General features: G+C 39.5%; 1 protein-coding gene across 1 annotated transcript; it reads left to right on the top strand.

Annotated features, from left to right (window-relative positions):
- Positions 1–1,054: 1,054 nt before the first annotated feature.
- Positions 1,055–8,382, top strand: slc48a1b (solute carrier family 48 member 1b). Its single transcript, XM_044023154.1, has 3 exons — positions 1,055–1,246; positions 5,085–5,252; positions 7,294–8,382. The coding sequence occupies exons 1-3, from the start codon at positions 1,117–1,119 to the stop codon at positions 7,428–7,430; spliced, it is 435 nt and encodes a 144-aa protein (XP_043879089.1). The 5' UTR covers positions 1,055–1,116; the 3' UTR covers positions 7,431–8,382.
- The last annotated feature ends 11,347 nt before the right edge of the window (positions 8,383–19,729 follow it).

Below are 19,729 nucleotides of genomic sequence, written 5' to 3' on the forward strand. Positions count from 1 at the left end.
CAGAGAAGGCTTACTTTAAGGCTATGAAAGCAAATTCATATTTTATTATTACACATATATACATACGTATGGGTGGTATAATACAGTTTCTGCCAATAAAGCCTGCTAAATGTTACAGTGGACCTTTAAAGATACAGTGTGTAACTTCTGGTTATTTTTGATAAAAATTGAAATGAACTGTTTGAGAAAGTGTTTGAGAGTATAGAGCTTAGGTTTTATTTTACACTAAAATGGTTCACAATGAAATTGTTCTACTTAAAAAATAGACTTTTTTAAAACAAGTTTGCATTTATTTTAACTACAAAATTTTGTGCAACCCCATAAAAAAATCGAGAGCTTGCTGCCACCTTCTCTCTTGTATCCGACAATGTAACGACGCATGATGTAACAAAAAAATTTAAGAAACCGTAAAAGCATATTACATCTGGTAGCTTGCATGTAACAACACTGATTACATTGGTAATAATAAGTATTTCTATTGTAATAATACAATAGAAATACTTCATTTATATCAAAAGTTACTTTAAAAATACTACAGAGAATCACCAAGTTAATCCATAAATTATTGACTCACTTTAATGTAATACAATTATTACATTAATATTTTTTGCTTGCTTCATAAAATTATTACAATATGAGCAAAAATGTATAATTATTTTTCTTGATGTAACATGATGTTCATTATCAGCTCTTACAGGCGTCCTCTGTTCCTCTGGGGGGCGCTGTGTCAGCTCATTACGTCACAGAGCTGCTGCTGTGAGCAGATGTCCTCAGTGACGTTTGTGTTTTTCTGAATTTCAGCAGCTGGACAGAAAAAGAAGAAGAAAACGCTTTGTCATGATTCACACTTCTTCACCCTGTGTGTGTGTGTGTTTGTGTGTGACAACAACCATTAGTCAGCAGAACACACATCCAGCAGCCACGTGTTTTCAGATTGACCGGATGCAGTTGTTTTGAAACAACTCTCTCTCTCTCTCTCTCTCTCTGTCTCTCACTCACTCGCTCTCTCGCGTTCTCTCTCTCTGTGCCTCTCACTCACTCTCTCTCGGTTCTCGTTCAGTCGTTGTGTGTCTCTGTTCTTCATCGCGCCGCCCTTTTGTTTTTGTTTTCGTGAAAATGGCCGTAAATAAAACGTACATTAGTGTCGGCTACGCGTCGTGCGGTTTGCTCATGGGCTTCTCTGCTTTCGTGGTGTGGAACATCGTGTTCAAACAGCCGTGGACTGCAGCCATGGGAGGACTGTCAGGTAAACAAAACACTGCTGCTGCTCCTCTGTCCTCTGTCCTCTGCGGTTTGTACCAGTCCTTCAATGTTTTGTCCTGAGTCCTGTCATCACGTTGTCCATGTTCCAATCGTTCACCACTTTAAAAAGACACAGATTTGAGTCCACGGTTGAAAACAAAAGAGCAGCAGGAACAACTGAACCCATACAGCTGTCAATCAATTCAGTCACATAGTTTTAAGTCTGGGTTTCCTGCAGAAGGCTAATAAAGCATCATGTTTAAGAAAGTTAATAACATTGGTAATAAAAAGCATTATAGGCTTGAGAAATATTTAAGAGTACTAGTAAATCAGCACCTTTACCTGTTCCCTTGCATTTCTTACTCAAAGAACAAAGAAAAGAACATTCAAATGTGTTATAGACTGAATGATGCAGGTGTTAAAGTCAATTCAATGGATTAATCTGGCCTTGTCACTGTTATACTATACTATACTAAATACTATGCAGCACACAGCAGCATTTATTTTTTTGTCCTGATCCACAAAGACTGCGTTGGGACCCACAGATGGGTTGCTGGAGTTTTATTTTGGGTCCCCAATGACATTTTCTACAGTATTTCCCAACCTTTTAGTCTACTTCTTTTAAATATCATGCAAAAATGATTCTTTAATTACCAAACATCTCTTGGAAATGGTCCCTTCACCAATTCAAAATAATATTAGGTTATATATATATATATATATGGATGTTTGCTGTTGTGATTCTGGTCCCGCAAACTTGCTAAAGAAACACCGTCTTGAAGCATTTTACCATAATGTTTGAGTGTTTCACACCTTTTGCTACAAGGTGAACTTTGTACTGTACTTAAATGAATACAAACTGCACTAGAAGACGTGACGCCGTTGCAACAGGAGCCTAATGATTGACGTTAGTGTTGAGTAAGCACCACTGTCTTCCTGTAAGTTTCTATAAGTTTACTCTTTAAATGGAATTGTTGTATAAGATGGACATACAGTAGGTTTGTGACTTCATAAAAGACATTTTCAATAAAAAAAAAGAAGACAAAACAGTTGGTTTGCAAACTGAAGGCAACAGGCTGCGTTAAATATCCATGTATGTAACCTTTGAACTGCTGTTGAGGTTTGCATGTTTATATCTATAATCTCCACACTCGTCCTATCACAGGATGTACTGTTATCAGTTTTAGTGCTTCAACACACCACTGATCAGACTGATGGCTGGGCTCCAGATAAAAATGGTACTTTCTCACTCACAAATACAAAGATCAGTTACCCTCATTGATAAAATGCACCCTGTTCAGTCAGATTGATGACGACATGAGCATCAGGATTAAAAGCAAGAGTGAAAAGACAATTGGATTTACAGTAGTAGAGTGGGAGAGTGTTCCACAGCTTTGATGCAGCATGATGCATTTGAGTTTTCAGTGAGTGATGGATTCAGGTGTTTAGAAGATAATCTAAGTGTAGGGACAGAGGACCGATACCAGGAGTAGACATATATCAGTAGAGATGTTCCGATACCATTTTTTTCCCTCTATGAGTATAAGTCACTGTCAGAGTGGTTGTAAAGATGATCATATTATTTTTACAGTAGAATAGTTTTATTCATATTAGCAGTAGCACGAATTCAAGTAAAATTATACTCATATCATATTTAATGAGAGGTTATCAGGGTTCTTGAAACCCTTGAATGTTTGCGAATTTGAAAAACATTTCAAGACATTTCCCTTGAAAGTTTTGGAAAATTGCCTTTAATAGACCCGGGTCATTGCAAGTGCTTGAATTTTGTGCAAGAAATATGTTAAGTTTATATTTAGGTATTTAGGTAAATGTCTCCCTTTTTTGTTACGACGTCACCTACTGTTTCATGTCCTGCATTCCCTAATGTACGTAGACTAGACCTACGCAGAACAGATGTCCAGTTCTAATTTCTAGCAGCGCTCTCCACCGTTGATGTGAGATTCCATGCGGAACAATGAGTGAGTAACGATAAGCAAGAGAGAGCAAATGACGTGATGCCTGGAAAATGCAAATACCAAGATCTCCTTCTCACCAAAGAAAATGTGGGAATCCTGGGTTATTATTATTATTATTGTTATTATTGTTATTATTATTATTACTACTACTACTACTATTATTATTGTTATTATTATTATTATTAATAATGATAGCATAGGTCTGTATCTTGATCCTGCAGCCCTGGAGCTACAGGCACCTGCAGAATGAGGAAAGGGAGGAAAAGTACAAACCAGGGAAGCGAAAGAACAAGTTTAGTGTCATGTTATAATGTTATATAAGAAGGAGAGAGGGAGCACTCATTGCACTATGGGAATTCCCCCAGCAGTCTAGGCCATAGCAGGATAATGAAGATAGTTCAGGTTCCTCAATGATGGTGAATGGGAGTGTGAAATGACTCGACGAAAAGTGTGTGGAATGTGTCGCAGCTTCACAGATTATGATTGCGTAAAAGAGGAGTCATCTGAAAGAAAGAAAGAAGTGAGATTCACTGATTCAGCATTTGGCAACATGCTGCGTCACGATGTATCTGCAGCTGAAAATGTATGCTCGTCCCTCATTAACAGTTACACTAGCAAGGCCCTCATCGCAGACACTGTAGTTGTAACACAGACCAGTAGGTGAAGTGGGTCGTCGTCAGACACAGGTGATGCTGTGAAAGTACCTGCATTCAGTTACATTGCTTAAAACTGCATTTTATAACGTTTAATTATAAACAAGTGTCATACTACATTCTCGTACTACATTCTGTCACCCAGTGACATTCTCAAGACAGACGGAGACAGCTTCTTGTCCCCGCCCACCCCTGTGCTGCTGCTGTATAAACACAATTGCTCCCTCAGTCAGCGCTGATAGTATTTCTTGACAGCCATTTTTATGATGAAGTTCCGTTGATGTTCACGAAGATCTGCAGAAGCAGAACAGCAGCAACAAGAACAGAAAAAACAAAACAAATAAATACACACTGCAGCTTTAAAAACGCATTGTGTAACATGTGGGATGGTTCATTGTAACAGTTTGAATAAGTGTTTAAATAAAACAAAACAACTATTTGATTAAAATAACCTTTACTATAACCAGAATAATTTTAAAAACAACAAAATGCCCAACAGTTACACACTGCAGCTTTAAGTCACAGTGAACCACTGATAAATTTAAAGCTTCACAGCCTTAAACTGATCAGAGAAGAACAACTTCTGAGAATCAGTGTCTTGAATATGTGCGTATTGTTTTATGTAAGATTTTCAATGCAATACTTTCAAAATGTGCAGTCCAGTACTGAAACTGTTCTTGAATTCATTATTAAAAAAACAAAAAGCTGCTAGATGCAGACAGAGTGTTGTTTGTGTTCAAATCAGCCCTAGTCTTTACGGGGGCCCTAATTGGAACATTGATTTGGGCCCCCTTCCCCACCACCTTGGAATAGCCTGTGCTTCATTATTATTCAAACAAATGTAACACGATACAATGCATAAATTATAGTTGTGTTAATTACTTGTTTTGTTTTTTTAACCTAAGAGGGTTTTATTTTTTATATTCAAAGTGAAGCACAGAGTGTGGCGATACTGAACTTGAGTTACCTTGATAAATAAATGTGCACATTTGTTTTGAACATGTTTTATACTGTTTAAATTTCAAATTTAACATGCAAAATATGTTTTTCAATAAAATGTTTTGTTCCTTCATTTACAATAAGCAAAAAAAAAGTCCAGACGGACATTTTGAAGCTTAGGTGTTAAAGTATTAAAGATATCTAGATTTCTAAAACCTGTTAAAGAAAGAAAACTACTTGGACTCATGTCTCTGTTTTTGTGTCCATGAATCAGGTGTGCTGGCACTTTGGACCCTGATCACTCACATCATGTACCTGCAGGATTACTGGAGAACGTGGCTGAAGGGCCTCAAGTTGTTCTTCTTCATCGGGATTTTCTTCTCTCTGCTGGCAGTCGTGGCCTTCATCGTCTTCTTGTCTGTTGCCATCAGCAACAGAGAATGTAAGTTCTTCTCCATGTCTGTGTCTTATTGCTTTTTTATGTGTCCTATAAAGCAATGTGTTACTGTGGTCTTTTACAAAGTTTACTATGATTATTTTTCATTACTCTTGAGTTATTTCTTTAGAAATAAATATCAATTATTTTTTAAATGTGAAATAGTCACAGCTGATCTTTCTGGGGTCCATGTCATAAACAGACAGTACATTAATTACTTGAGAATAAAACAATAAAATAGAACACACAGGAACACAAATGAGAACAATGATTTTTACTTACAGTATATACATATTATATGCTTATAATTATTTTATCTTCAATATCTGCCAAAGTAAAATAATTTCACACAAGTTTATACCTCTTTAAATAAAAAGAATCACCTCTAAGAACAACAAATTAAAAAAGTACTCCTATTGCCACATGGTTGAGTAGTGGATAGCACAGTTGCCTCACAGTAAGAAGTTCACCAGTTAGAATCCCATTTTCTGTATGGACTTTGCATGTTTTCCCTGTGTGCACGTGAGTTGCTCCAGTTTCCTCCCACAGTCTAAAAACATACAGAGGTTAACTGGACATTCTAAATCAGGGGCCTCAAACTCAAATGACCTTTCAGGAGAGTGAATGCTCGTTTATCTCTGTGTGTATGTATTTGTGGACGCGGGACTCCAGCTCCCTGTGAGTGGTAGACTTTATTCTTGATCTGTTTAATATTAACCCTTAGAACACAGCTTTTAGGCTGCTTTTTTCCATTACTATGTTAAAACCTATGTATTGAGGCTATAGGAATAATATATAGAGTGTCTTATATGCTTTTTCTAGCACAACCTATAGGCAATCATTTTCACCAACTATATAAACACACCTGAGCAAAACAAGTACTACAAATGTTTTAAATCTGATTGAAATTGTGAATTTTACAAATTCGTCACAGTTGAAAGTTCGCTCGGTTCGTTTTTGTGAACAAAAATAAAATTTAAAAAACGGTCTATTTTGTGACTGCACATTTATCGCTACTCCATGTGACTCAACAACACATAACATTTGTGCACTCAACATTTACAAAATGCATTTTGTAAAGCCTGAAAAAATCATGCACCGGAAGCTTTGGCAGTGAATGATGAGGACAGGGGGATAATGGGGACAGGTGAATGATGAGGACAGGGGAATTGGCGCTAATTAAAGTCCTAGAGTGAGTGAGAAAGTTAAAACATTGATGACATTTGACCCATTCTGACTGATACATTATTCAATTCAATTTTATTTGTATAGCGCCAAATCATAACATACATTATCTCAAGGCACTGTACATAGACAACATCAAGGAGAGCAGAGAACCCCAACAGTTCACACAATGAGTGTTTTCATTAGAGCTGCAACTAACGATTATTTTCATAATCGATTAATCTGTCGATTATTTTCTCGATTAATCGTTTGGTCCATAAAATATCAGAACACCTTAAAAAATGTTGATCGGTGTTTGTCAAACTTGGACATGATGATCTTCTCCAATGTCTTGTTTTGTCCACAAGCAAAAATGATTCACTTTGACTGATTCATTTGTTATCCAGAGCAAAGAAATTAAGAAAATGTTCACATTGAAGAACCTTAAACAATCGGAAATCTTGTTTTAATCATGAAAAAAAGCTTCAAACCGATTAATCGATTATCAAAATGGTTGTCGATTAATTTACTAATCGATTAATCGATTATTTCATATTTTATTCACTTTAATTAGTAAAGGTTTTTCTTTATTTAAAAACAATTCATGTGAGATTTGTGTCCCCTTTTTGCACGACACAAGAAAGAACCTTATTAAAAAAAGTAAGTAAATTTTAAACAAGCTACTTTTTTTACTTTAAATTTAGTACATTTTCAGAGCAGTACATTTACTTGTACGTAAGTAAAAACTTTTACTTGAGTAGACTATTTCACTACTCTTTCCACCTCTGGTGATTAGGTAACACCTGCCGACATGTCCATGATACAGTGAGTGTGCACCGTATTGCTCTGCATCACAGTGCTGATGTGTCTCCTCCCCCCACAGCACTGACTGACCCTCAGAGTCTCTACCTGTCGTGTGTGTGGAGCTTCATGAGCCTGAAGTGGTCCTTCCTGCTCGCCTTAAGCGCTCACCGCTACCGCAAAGAGTTTGCCGACATCAGTATCCTCAGTGACTTCTGAGGCCGTTCAACACTCTTAGACTCTACAGCACAATTACTGTGCTGACTTCCCCGCACGTAAGTGTCACAGCGTGGGAGAAAGAGCAGCACGCCTGAGGAGGAATCACGGCAGAGTTTAAAATATTTGTGGACGAGCAGGGGTGTCTCTCCCAAAACCTCCTCCTCTGCCTTGTGAGCGGGATTTGTTGCCGACTTCACAGACGAATCCGTCTCGTGTCCCTCGACTCTTGAAGGTTTTTACTCTGTTTTGTTCTGCATCTGCACACATTCTTCCTGACAAAACAATTTAAATAGTTTTCATGATTTTTAACCAGTGATGCGAGTCATCTCGACATGTTGCTAGTTGCAGTTGTAGCCACTAGAGGGAGCCATTTGTCCATCAAGTAAATACAGCATGAACTGAAGTGTACCTGTGGTTGACATCCCAACTGTACGGTATTACTGTGTGTTTTCTGTATTTTGTATGTTTTCTTGTACCAGTGCAATTAGAAGTGTGTGTGTGTGTGTGAAAAACAATGCTTTTAAAAGCAACAGCAACAAATTATCTCAAAACCCTGCAACGTTATAGTTAATGGGTTCATGTGCAATTACAAATACAAACCACATGTCCTCATTTAATCAGTTTAACCATAAAGGGGCATTTTTAATGTTAAGATTGATTTTTGCATTATTATAATAATAATTATTATTATTATTATTATTCATCAAAATGAGCATATGAGAAACCTTTCAACTGAGATAAATCTGAAGATGCACAACACTTTATGTTTATGTTCCATAATTATTTTATCCGTGTCAAAATCCTGAATTTTGTTCCTTTTAATTAGATTATTTTTGTCGTATCGCCTTTAAATGTTTATATCTGGTTACTGCCATTTTGGAAATGAATATGAAATTGCATATCACTTGATGGAGCGTTGTCTGTCTGTTAATAAAAAATATGTTTTTTGACATCTCCTGTGCGCTGGTGCATTTTTAGAAACAAAAGCAGTTTCCTCTTTTATAAGAAAGACGGTGTCGACATCTTTTATAGTTTCTGTTCCTATAAAAGTGACTTTTTTTCTACTTCTTCATCAAAGAAAAGCAACAGCAAAGACAAAACACCGTTATTATTTTCCTCGTGATGTTCATGTAACGTGAGAAAGTGACAAGAAGGAAGCAGATTGAAGGTTGTACGTTATTTCTTTGTCTGGGTCATGTGGGTCAGTGTTGGGGCATTTAAGTGGGATTTGTGCCTTGAGAGGAATGAACCACTTTTCCCACCCACTCGAGCCACATTTATGAAGAAAAAACACCCCACAGCGTTGCAATCGCAACAGTAAATGCAGACCAATAACCTGCACTTTGAAGTGAGGCAATTATACCATCCATCCACGTTTTGTCCCTCTCACAGAAGGCGGGGGTTGTGTGCGCTGTGAGCTTTTGCTGTATGATTTTGTTGAGGTAGCTGCCTGATAGACTTTGAAGTTGATGTGAAAAATATGTGGCTGAATTATGACAGTGTTTGGTGCATTATAACTCATTAACATATTGGTGGATAATTTGTGTCTTGCAGCTGTTGAGGGGCAAAAAAAACAAACGAAGAAACTCAAGTCTGTCACAGTGTCTCTGTCTCAGGACCTTTGAAGACACTACCATTATTTCACTTTCTTGTGTTGCTTTCCTCCTTCCTCTCTTGTTTTTAAGTACATTTTTTTGGTGGTACTTACATCTTAATTGTGTTACAATGGTTTGTTTGTGAGCCCCTAGAGTCTCATTGCATCAAGGTAATTGCAATGTTGTGGTTAAATCACCATGGCAACATTTTTTTTTATCTGGCCGTTATAAAAGTTCGACATTAAGAAACTGAAAAACAATCCAGCTCACTTTCCACTGAGCAAGCTGGGGGCTTTGGAACCAAATGCATCCTATTAAGTTTATACACCATCCTGTAAAATGTGTGTGTGTGTGTGTGTGTGTGTGTGTGCGCGCCTGGGTGTGTGTATGTATGTGTGTTGTTTGTGCGGTATATAAAGGGAGGGAGGGCTCTTGTTTCATTCAATTATGGTACTGCTTTCTACTAAAATCAAGGAAGGAAGTTGTCTCAGTGTTGACTGGCAGTCTGGCTGAGTGCGGTGAGACTGGAAATAATAGTTTAGACATTCAAATAACATAATATACTAAACATCCTGTACAATTAGATTCTGAGGAGCTGCTGTATCAAAGGCGGTATCAAACAATTCTACATTCTTCATTTCTGCCATGCCACATGTCACATCCACCTGATCACACTCACACCTGATGAGTCGCCATCAAAGCACAGAGTTGAAACAAGTACTTTTCACTCAGCTACATCTGTTAAAAGTGCTGACGCAGAAGAAAACTGCTGTCAACTGGTGGAGAGTAATTAAAAACAGTTCTGAGGTGTGATTTAAGTTTTTTTCGTATGTCAAGAGGAAACATTAAACTATCTGTCTGTCTTTGAATCGATGTGACAGCAGTTACCAGACACACTTTTTGGATCAATACGTCTGCCACTTTATTAGGTACACCTGTTCCACTGCTTGTCAATGCTAATATCTACTCAACCAGTTCTATGGCAGCAACTCAAAGCACTTGGTCGTGTATACAACGGTCAAAACAACCCAAGCATTAGACTGAGGAAGAAAGGTAAAGTACGTGACTTTGAACATGGCGTGGGTGTTGCTGCCAGGTGAGCTGGTATTTTCAGAAACTACTGATCGACTGGGATTTCCACACACAGCCGTCTTTGCAAAGATATGTTCAGAAAAAGAGAAAATATCCAGTGAGCAGCAGAAAAGGCCTTGTTGATGCCAGAGGTCAGAGTAGAACACTGAGACTGGTTCAAAATGAAAAAAAAAAAAGGCGGCGGCAGCAGCAGCTTGGAAACAGTAACTAAGTTTTAACACTTGCTAAACCAACGTGTAGAAATGCAGAAAATCTATCTGAAGACACAGCACTTTAGTATGTGTCCTGTGTACCTAATAAAGTGGCCAGTAATTGTATAATCTATTGTAATGATATGATGCGTCATTTTAGGTTCAATTTGCTTGTTTCTTCTAAGTTATAATGACCCAATAATTAAAGAGGGGGCCAGTCTGCCTCATTCTTACATTTTTAAAATGTATTTGTAATTGCGAATTATTTTACTTAAAGTTGCCACTGGTCACTTTATTAGGTACACAGGGACAGGCGTGTCACCTGGTTTGGTCTTGTGCTGCTTCAAGGTTAGATGTGCTGTGCTTTCAGAAATATTCTGACACTTACTTTCACTGCAATGAGATTTTATTTGAGCTACTTTTGAGATTATCCTTTGACCTTTGATATCAACAAGGCATTTTCACTCGTGGGGAATAGTTGTTGCCCACTGATGGTTCTGCACGACAAGATCATCAGTTTCTGAAATACTCAGATCAGCTCGACTGCCACCGAAGTCCAGTGAATCAACGTTCTTCCACAGACCCGCTTCAGCAGATCGTCTTCAACATGTCTTCCTGCCTAAATACACTGAGTTGCAGCCATGTGATTGGCTGATTAGATATTTGAGTTGACAAGCAGTGGACGGGTTACCTAACAACGTGGCTTTTGGGTGTAATATAAAAGTGATATCAACCTTCAACCTGACAGGAGTGAAATAGAAATAGACAATTAAAGGCTCCCGAGATCCACGGAACTCTCCAAGGACAAGGAGTGTGTTCGTTTGAGTCCTGATGAAAGGTGAAAAGCGATTCACAGCTCTGTGTCTGCGTGCCGGCGAACATCTTTCAATTGTGAAATATGAAAATTGGCATAAATAATACAAAAAAAATGAAAGAACTGATCTAAAAAAAGAAGCTTCAGAAGAGAGGGGGGAAAAAAGATAAATGAAAAGCAAACATCTTGAATTGGTGGAGAAACAGATGGCCTCTGACATTAAGAAGCTGCTGTGGCATTTTAAAGAAGGCAGTCCCTGAATGATTTCCGAAGAACTTCCGCTAAGTGTGGTACAAAGCCCACAGATATTTAAGCAATATTCATAGCAATTTACTGTTTTATTTACAAACTGAAACACATGTTTCTGGACCTTTGCAACCCCCCACTCCTCTCACAACTCTTCTAGTGCCACACTGATTCACTGCTGCAGGATTTCTCCCACACTATTTGCTTTTTCCATTTCTCATCATCTCTTTATCATCTTCTCTGATCACTAAGTCAGACACTCTCCTCCCAGTGCAATGGACGCCCTACCTTTACTCTGTAAGCACGCAGGTCTGACGAGGCCCTACCTTTACAATCAGCTATTGTGTTTTCTGGGTCTTTTTTTTTTCCCCTCTCTCTTCCTCCGTGACTCTTGTGTTTCAGAGCACGATGCTGTCCGTGCCTGTGGGACCACTGCAAGCTCGCATCTGAAACATTTTAGGGAGACACATATTTGCTCTTTTAGAGCACAAAGGGATATGCCATGGCAGAGGCTGTTTGAAGTGGCTTCACAGGGGGAACCAGAACCAGAGCGAGGGATTTGAGGAACCATAAAGAAACGTTAGCGCAAAGTAACTTTGGTAAGGTCATCTAATCTATGGGAATTGATTCAATGTGAAGGCGTACCCCTTTGAAGCTGGCTCTGTTGATGTTCCTAATGCAATAGCTCTGTTACAGAAATGCAGAAATTCCTCTCTACCTTGCAGACAGCGCTGCACTGTCTGCTTGACGGGACTTGGATGCGTGATAGGGCCTAATTCTGGAGATCCCAGGTTGACACCGTTTCCAGAAACCACTATTTGAAGTGTGAAGTTGGAGACTGTGGTGTTTGACTCACTGCCGAGCTTCTTATCTGAAGAAATTGATTTGTGGTGTGCTGGGGTTTAGGTAGTTTTTCTTTTTTCACTGAAGGCCAAAAAATGTTTTCCACTGCTCCTAGAATTTCCAGATATTCACACATTTTGCAGCAAAGACTGAGGCTTTGCTGCTGAAGCCCCTGTGTTGTTTTCATACACTCATATACTCTCACGACGGCCTGTTAATGCAAATATCTAATGAGCCAATCACATGGCAGCAACTCAGTGCGTTTAGGAACGTGGACGCGGTCATGACGAGCTCCTTAAGTTCATACTGAGCATCAGAATCAAGGAGAATTGATTCAAAAGACTTTGAACGTGGCACAGTCGTTGGTGCCACTTGTGCTGATTTGAGTGGTTTTTTTTAGAAACTGCTGATCTACTGGGATTTTCACGCACAATCATCACAAGGGTTTACAGAGAAGGGTCCGGAAAAGAGGAAAATATCCAGTGAGCAGCAGTTTTCTGGGTGGAAATTACGTGTTGATGTCAGAGACTACTTTGAAATAATGTAAAAGGTATAAATAACTCAATAACAATCAGGAGGCCAGATTTGATCACACCACCTTGAGTCAGACGGGAAACAGCAGCAGCCTGTCTACCTGACAAAGTGTCCGGTGTGTGTATATTTCTCTTTTTTTTACAAGTTCTTATACAAGTTCTTTTTTTTCTTGAGGCAATAATGAGCTCATCTCTGAGTTTTACACTGGATGTGATCTGCTGACACTCTAATTAGATAAAAACCTATGCTGAGTTTGAACAGCTGAGTCAGCAGAGAAGAGCGACTGTCATGTGGTGATTTACTACACGTGACATCACGATCCCTCTGTCTGGCTGATTAGTGTCAGCGTTGTGAAAGTATGAATCAGCACTTAAAGCGCAGGTTGTGATAAACATGCGAGCAGCAGGTCAGGTTTCTTCTTCTTCTTCAGCCCGATATAAGTTACTGTCCAGCTGTTCGTCTCACGTGCAGCCCCTGCATCACATTATCACATGCACCCGGAGATCACATGACCAGCTGTTTGCCCATATGGACATGATATGACGCAACAAAACTGAGGAACCTTACACACACACACACACACACACATCCTGTGTGTGTCCTGAAGAAAAATCATACACAACTTGCATCTAAAACCTCAGAAATAATCTTTGCCCATCTTATAGTAAATTATTTAGCACAAATGTTTTTACTATCATCTCACTAATATTTATGTTGGTGGCAGAAAATACTGCTATAGTTTATGATGAATTTACATGAAGAATCAACTAAAACTGAAAGATTTAGAACAACAAACAACAAAATACCTATTTGTATATGTTTGCATGTTTAATTAAATTGTTAATAATAATAATGACAAAGAAGATAATATTTTTTTATTCTAATAGTTTTACGTATTAAACTATTATGGGTTTTCCTGTTTCTATGATTTTTTGGCTCATACGTTTGACTGTTTTTCCCCTTTGATCTGATAAAATAACAATTTTAAAATAACAAATCATACACAGAACTTTAATAAGTCCTTGACTTTAATAGTAGTTTTATATTAAAATAAAGTTTTTGTGTGTTGGGGGCATTTATCAAGTTTCTCAGAACAAAAATGTGTAAACTTGGTTAAATAAGAAATAATCAGCCAATAACTAAACATTATTTATGAATGTCATTAATTATTAATCCCTGATTAATCAGTGTCTCTCTATTTATCAGAATATTTCTTACCCTTTGATATTTTCCTGCTGGTGCCTTCAAGTGCAGGCTTATGGTGTACGTACACAAAATTAACAATATAATTCCTGATATAATTATAAAATATTGACGAGCAATAAACACTGAGATGTCCCCATATCTTTATATTATAAATTCTAATTATTATAAACCCCATACATATAAAACCCTCTTTAACACGTCTCATAAATGTTTAATGGAGGAAAGTCTGACTATCTGGGACACACGACAACCCAAAATGTCTACTAATTAAAGGCTTAAAACTAGTTCATAACTGATTAGTTAACTATTTTCAGGCACAACTTGACATAAAGAGTTCCTTTATTTGTCGAGGTAATTACAAAAACTCTGGTTGATTTGATCCACAGAGTGGACGTCAGCTTGTTTACCCTCATGCACTGGCTGTTCCACCTCCAGCCACACAACAGTCTACAACCTGCTGCACAGCGAGCACCACAGCACAGCGTACATGTGTCCCCAGCTCAGCTGTGAGCTCCACTGGGACTGTTAGTAATGTGCCATGAATGGACCTCAGCACTTAAACACTGTAATCAGAGCCAGAGCAGGATATTGGCTAAATTACACATGAAAGCAGGGACATTTGAAGGAAGCTTGAGCACTAAATATTTTGATAAATTACAGTCAAGTATGGGAGGATAAGTCAGAGCTAAGTAAGAATAATACAGGCTTGCACGCTGTGGGGGGAGGGAAGTGTTTTCAATGCAAGATTGCGGTTTTATACGTGAACGACATACAAATAATTACACAAAAATGTACGATATTCATCGGCATGACCTCATCAAATGGAGCTTATACCCGTTGTTATGGAACTGTAGAGGTTCAAATGTTCTTTTTGCCCATTAACCTCTGAAAATGTTATTTCTATAATCTCATGTGTTCCTTTCTTTGAAATAGAGTCACGTGACAAAATATGCAACAAGATTCATTTAAATGGCGTGGAGTGATTGAGGACTAGAGTGTGGGTGTGCAGCACAAACACGGTCAAAGCACAGGTAGCATGTCGCTTTATTTCACTGGCTTTATCGTGTTTCTATTTCACGGTTTATCATGTTTGTCATGTCGGTGCCGTCTGTAAGAGGTTTGTCGATGCATCTGTCTGGAAACTGCAAAACAAATCTACCTGCGGGCACAAATGAAGCCACTCCACTTGACTTGTTTCCAGCCCAAACCAGCGCAGGGCCCGAGACAAAAAACACCAGATCTGTTCTAACTTTGGCTGAACGATGTTTACATTGGATCCAACTGCTCAGAAATCTCATCAAGAAAATGACTTTGCAGGGCCGTTAAGTAGATCTCATCCACGCTGACATGTCAGTTATATAAGTTAGAATAACTTTTGCATTATGTAAACATGCTTCTGTGCTCCCCTTCAGATTCATCACTTGGAACGGTTGACTTCATAGTGGTGTGCTGAGAAAGTCTGGGAAGTGACTAACCCACTATAACAGCTTTTTTTAAAAAAAAAAAAAATGGTTTTACAGTTGTTGACTCTCACATAAAGACAGTTTCTTGTCTTTGTGCTAATAGTCAAACCAGCTTTTAACTTGAAAGTGGTATCATATGATCACACCTGTTAAACTGTTTATTAGAGAAAAATTCAGCAACTCAGTGCACGTAGACAAAGTCAGGACGACCTTCTGAAGTTCAGACTGGGCATCAAAATTAGGGAAAAGGGTGGTTTAAAGCTGCAGTGTGTAACTGTTGATGGTGTTGTTGTTATTCTGCCTCTGTTTGGTCTTCATGAACAGAAATGATATGAACTATTTGTAGGCTACATTCATCTGAAAATGAGCTTTATCAAAGCAAAACCATCAGTCCTGAGTGAGGGAGCGTTTGTGTGTGTGCAGCAGCAGCACAGAGACGGGCAGAGACAAGTGTTTATTCTGCTGAACGACTGGGTTTTCTCTTCTAAAACTCTTCATGGATGCTTCTTTGTCTTTTTTAGTCAAACTCTGACCTGTTTGTGGCTGTCTCTACTAGCACAGTGGTCATCTTCATCTGTTTTGACATGAAACGCATCACTTCCTGTGTGCAGTGCTGGAAAATCACATCGCAACAATGAGAGCTGAGCACTGCTCTCTGGAGAAGCACACAAAAAAAGTCATGTGGATCTGATGGGCTTAATCCGAATTGCTTAAACTTAATAGTTTGAATGGAACAGACATTTGTTTATATTTAAACATGATGCACGACAGTTTTTGAGGGACTTTGAACGTGGCACGGCTGTTGGTGCCAGACGGGCTGGACTGAGTTTTTCAGAAACTGGGATTTTCACGAACTGTCATCTGTAGAATTTACGGAGAACGGTCCTAAAAAGATAAAAATGTGAAAATGTCATGTTGATGCCAGAGGTCAGACTGGATCAGAATGATAGAAAGCACTTGTTAAAACCCAAGGTATGCAAACGATCATCTCCCGACGCACGTGTAGAACCTTGAAGCAGATGAGCAGAAGCAGAAGACCACACTGTGTGTGCCGCTCCTGACACTTTATTGGTCAGGTGTACCTAATAAAGTGGCAGATGAGCGTGCTCTAACTTGGTGCAGAAGAGCATATTTGTAAAAATGTTGAATGACTGAGTGAATATCCGTGAGAAACTGCAGGTGAAGATTGATTCTGTGTTCACTTTTGGTTCCCAATAAAAAAAAACAAAAAAACATTACCCTCATTAATAGTTTGCAAGAATTTCCCCTCACCCCACCCAGTCCCATCACCACGAACCATCCCCCACCTAGCATATACCTTCACCCCTCAGCCTCCCCCCACCACACCGCTCCTCCTGAACCCCTCTAAGTGGATACCCCACAGGAAGGGCTTCTCCAGGGGGGAAATGGGTCCCAGATGTCTGCCTTTGTGCCACTATACGCTCCTCAGGAGGGATGGAGGGATGGAGCGGTGGAAGGATGGGCATGAGGGGAGGGTGGGGGGGACGGGAGGGCATAGTGTGCTGTGTGCAAACATCAATAACAGCAGCCAGGAGGGTGAAGAAACTCCCAGGGTGAAGGTGAGGAGGAATGCGATGATGGGTTCCTTTTGTTGAGCCAGCGTGTATTTCCAAACACATCACTTATGATTGGTCACACCGGTTGCGTTCCTACCAGCCGAGTACGTCACCGTGGAGCTTTGACTTCTTGGTGTATGACGATAATTGGAGTGACGGCATTACGAACTGATTTTGTTTTTCCGAACTTCAAAGTTCCAACATGGCCACTCCTCAGGGCCGCGCTTCAGTCGGGACCAAACCATATGGTGCGGAGACAGAAATAGACAATACATCGCTCTTCTTTGATATCCAACTCCCACGTGTGTGCATGCGTAAGCCCCTATATGCTGTTATGCAGTGATATGTGTGTGATGTGTGTGATCTGTTTTCATCTGCACAAAGGGTTAATTATGACCCCGTTGGAAATAAAACGAAGAGGAGAGCAGGACCTGAGTGTTTAGTGAAACATTATGTCAAGACTCTGACAAGGAAATGAAATGTGCAACATCAATCAGCCTATGAGGACAGAGATCAAACGAGCCTCCACACTCCTGCATCTGGTTCTGTTTGGACAGCCTCACTTTTTTTTCCCCCCTTTCTTCTCCTTTTCTTTTCCCCTTTTCCTATTCTTCTCCTTTTCTCTCTCTCTCTCTCTCTCTCTCTTTCTTCTCCCCTTCTGTTCTTCTATGTGCCACGACATTCCTGTTGGACTACTCGCTTTGTTAGCTAATTTTTTCCATAGTAATGGCACACAGCCACGCTTTCTCTAAAAGGTAAGCGGCAGCTCCCGAGATTAGCATCAGCAACAATGACTTTCCTGTCCCTCCACTGTCTCCACCAGAGCTCTTATAAACCCCAATTCTAATACCAGTTAATCCTGGAGTTGACTTGGCCTGTTATGTAAATACAACCTTGTATAATTCACTGTCTCTGTCCATGGCCTTGCTTTGATGGCCAGATATGTTTTTTTTCTTTCTCTCCCTCTCTTTCAAGTTGATTGAACCCAACTGGGATCAAGCTACTTTCCATTCAGCATCGCTCTCCGAATGAAATGTAAACCAGTGCAATCATGGGGCTCATCAAAAATCTTCTGAGCCGCTCTCCGCACATGCGTCGCTTCACATGCCGCCGCAATCACACCCAAATTGTCGGCGAGAAGCTGTCAAACAGCTCGGAGAGGATGATTCGGGATTCCGTTACAATCCATGAGACGTTTGTTGGTAAATAATACGCTGGAAAAATGTCTTTTTGTGTGCAAACATCGTGCAAAATGTGTTTCGACAGCGGCTGCAAAAGGACGCACGTTCTTTACAAATAGCAAAGTACAGACTCTGAAGTGTACTTAAGTACAAAAGAAGTCATTCTTTTTTCAAAAATCTAGACACACAAATGAGTATTTTCTTTGTTTGTGTGAAATGTCTTTCTTCTCTGAATCTGTTCCTCAGTTATGTGAAATGTTCTGGTCACATTTGTGTGCTGTCACGCCTTCTCTCCACAGTTGATGTTCCCTCTCTGTGATGTTTTGTCTTTTATGTTGTGTCAAATAATTGCTCTCACATTCATTAAAAACTGAAATACCAAGCCTGTGTGGAGAATGTGAGGAGCAGGAAGTGAGTACACATGTTTTTATTCAAATATTGGGTAAAACTATTTTTTTTTTTAGAAAAAAAGAAGTTGTCAGAGGAATAAAGGCTCTAGCAAAGTTCTGATACCTGACTGATGTACTTAAATCTTCATCAGTAATGATGTAACAGTGCTTGTGTATGACGTGTCCATCTGAAAACAGGCTCTGTCAAGCAAAACTATCAGACAAGATTGAGGGAGCTCTTATTTGTATACAGCAGCTTTAACCTGCTGAATGACTGGGTTTTCGAGGGGATAGAATTCACTCCTGAAAGTACGTCTTTTGTGTTTTCAGTCATACTCCAGTCGTCTTACTTTACTAGCGCAACGTTGCTTTTGCCTCCGTCTGTCTTGGCATAATCAAATCACTTCCTGTGTGTGCGGCGCAGGACTTTGCTGGTTGACAGCAGATATAAACACAGCTATACCAACAAACACACACAGAGAGAGTCATGTGGACTCTGAAAGGCTTAATCATCATTGTGTGAACTCATTTGACATTCAGCGAAACAAACATTTGTTTGCACTTAAACGTTACACCACATCGCAGTACGGTTGTACAGGTAAAGTAACGCAGTATTTGTACTTGGATACTTTTGGAGGCGTTGGAATGTTAAAAGATATCATTAAGAATGCTGTCATCAAAAAAAGTTAGTGCAGTGCAGAGGAGCGGAAAACTCCCCACAGGAGTTTTCTGCAGTGATGCACACATCATGAGTCACTGTGACGCATGACGGTATAAATGGACTGTTTGCTGGGAAACAGCGATTCAAAGGTGGATTTACGTAAGAGTTAGTCAGTGTTTGAGTTTGTTTGTTGTTCTCGTTGGTGTTTTCTGTCATGAACCTGAGCCATGCGTTGTCATTTTCCCAAAGAGGAGCGTGCCTGCTGTGTCATGACTGCAAACGTGTAGAAAATTTGTTTAAGTGGCTGCAGACCCAGATGGGTTCATGGCGTGGAGGTGGAACATGTGTCGGCTCTGCCTCGAGGCCATGGATGGCACAATTAGGTGCTCTCTCACCTCTGCAGACTGAGGTCACTGGGCCACTGAGGTCAGGGGTTATTTAGGGTCCTGTCTACACTCCCTTCCTGATTCTGCGCAGAGGAGGAGGACTGCTGACGTCAGCAGTGAT

The sequence above is a fragment of the Solea senegalensis genome, linkage group LG4 (assembly GCF_019176455.1).
Source record: "Solea senegalensis isolate Sse05_10M linkage group LG4, IFAPA_SoseM_1, whole genome shotgun sequence".
NCBI classification, from domain to species: Eukaryota; Metazoa; Chordata; class Actinopteri; order Pleuronectiformes; family Soleidae; genus Solea; species Solea senegalensis.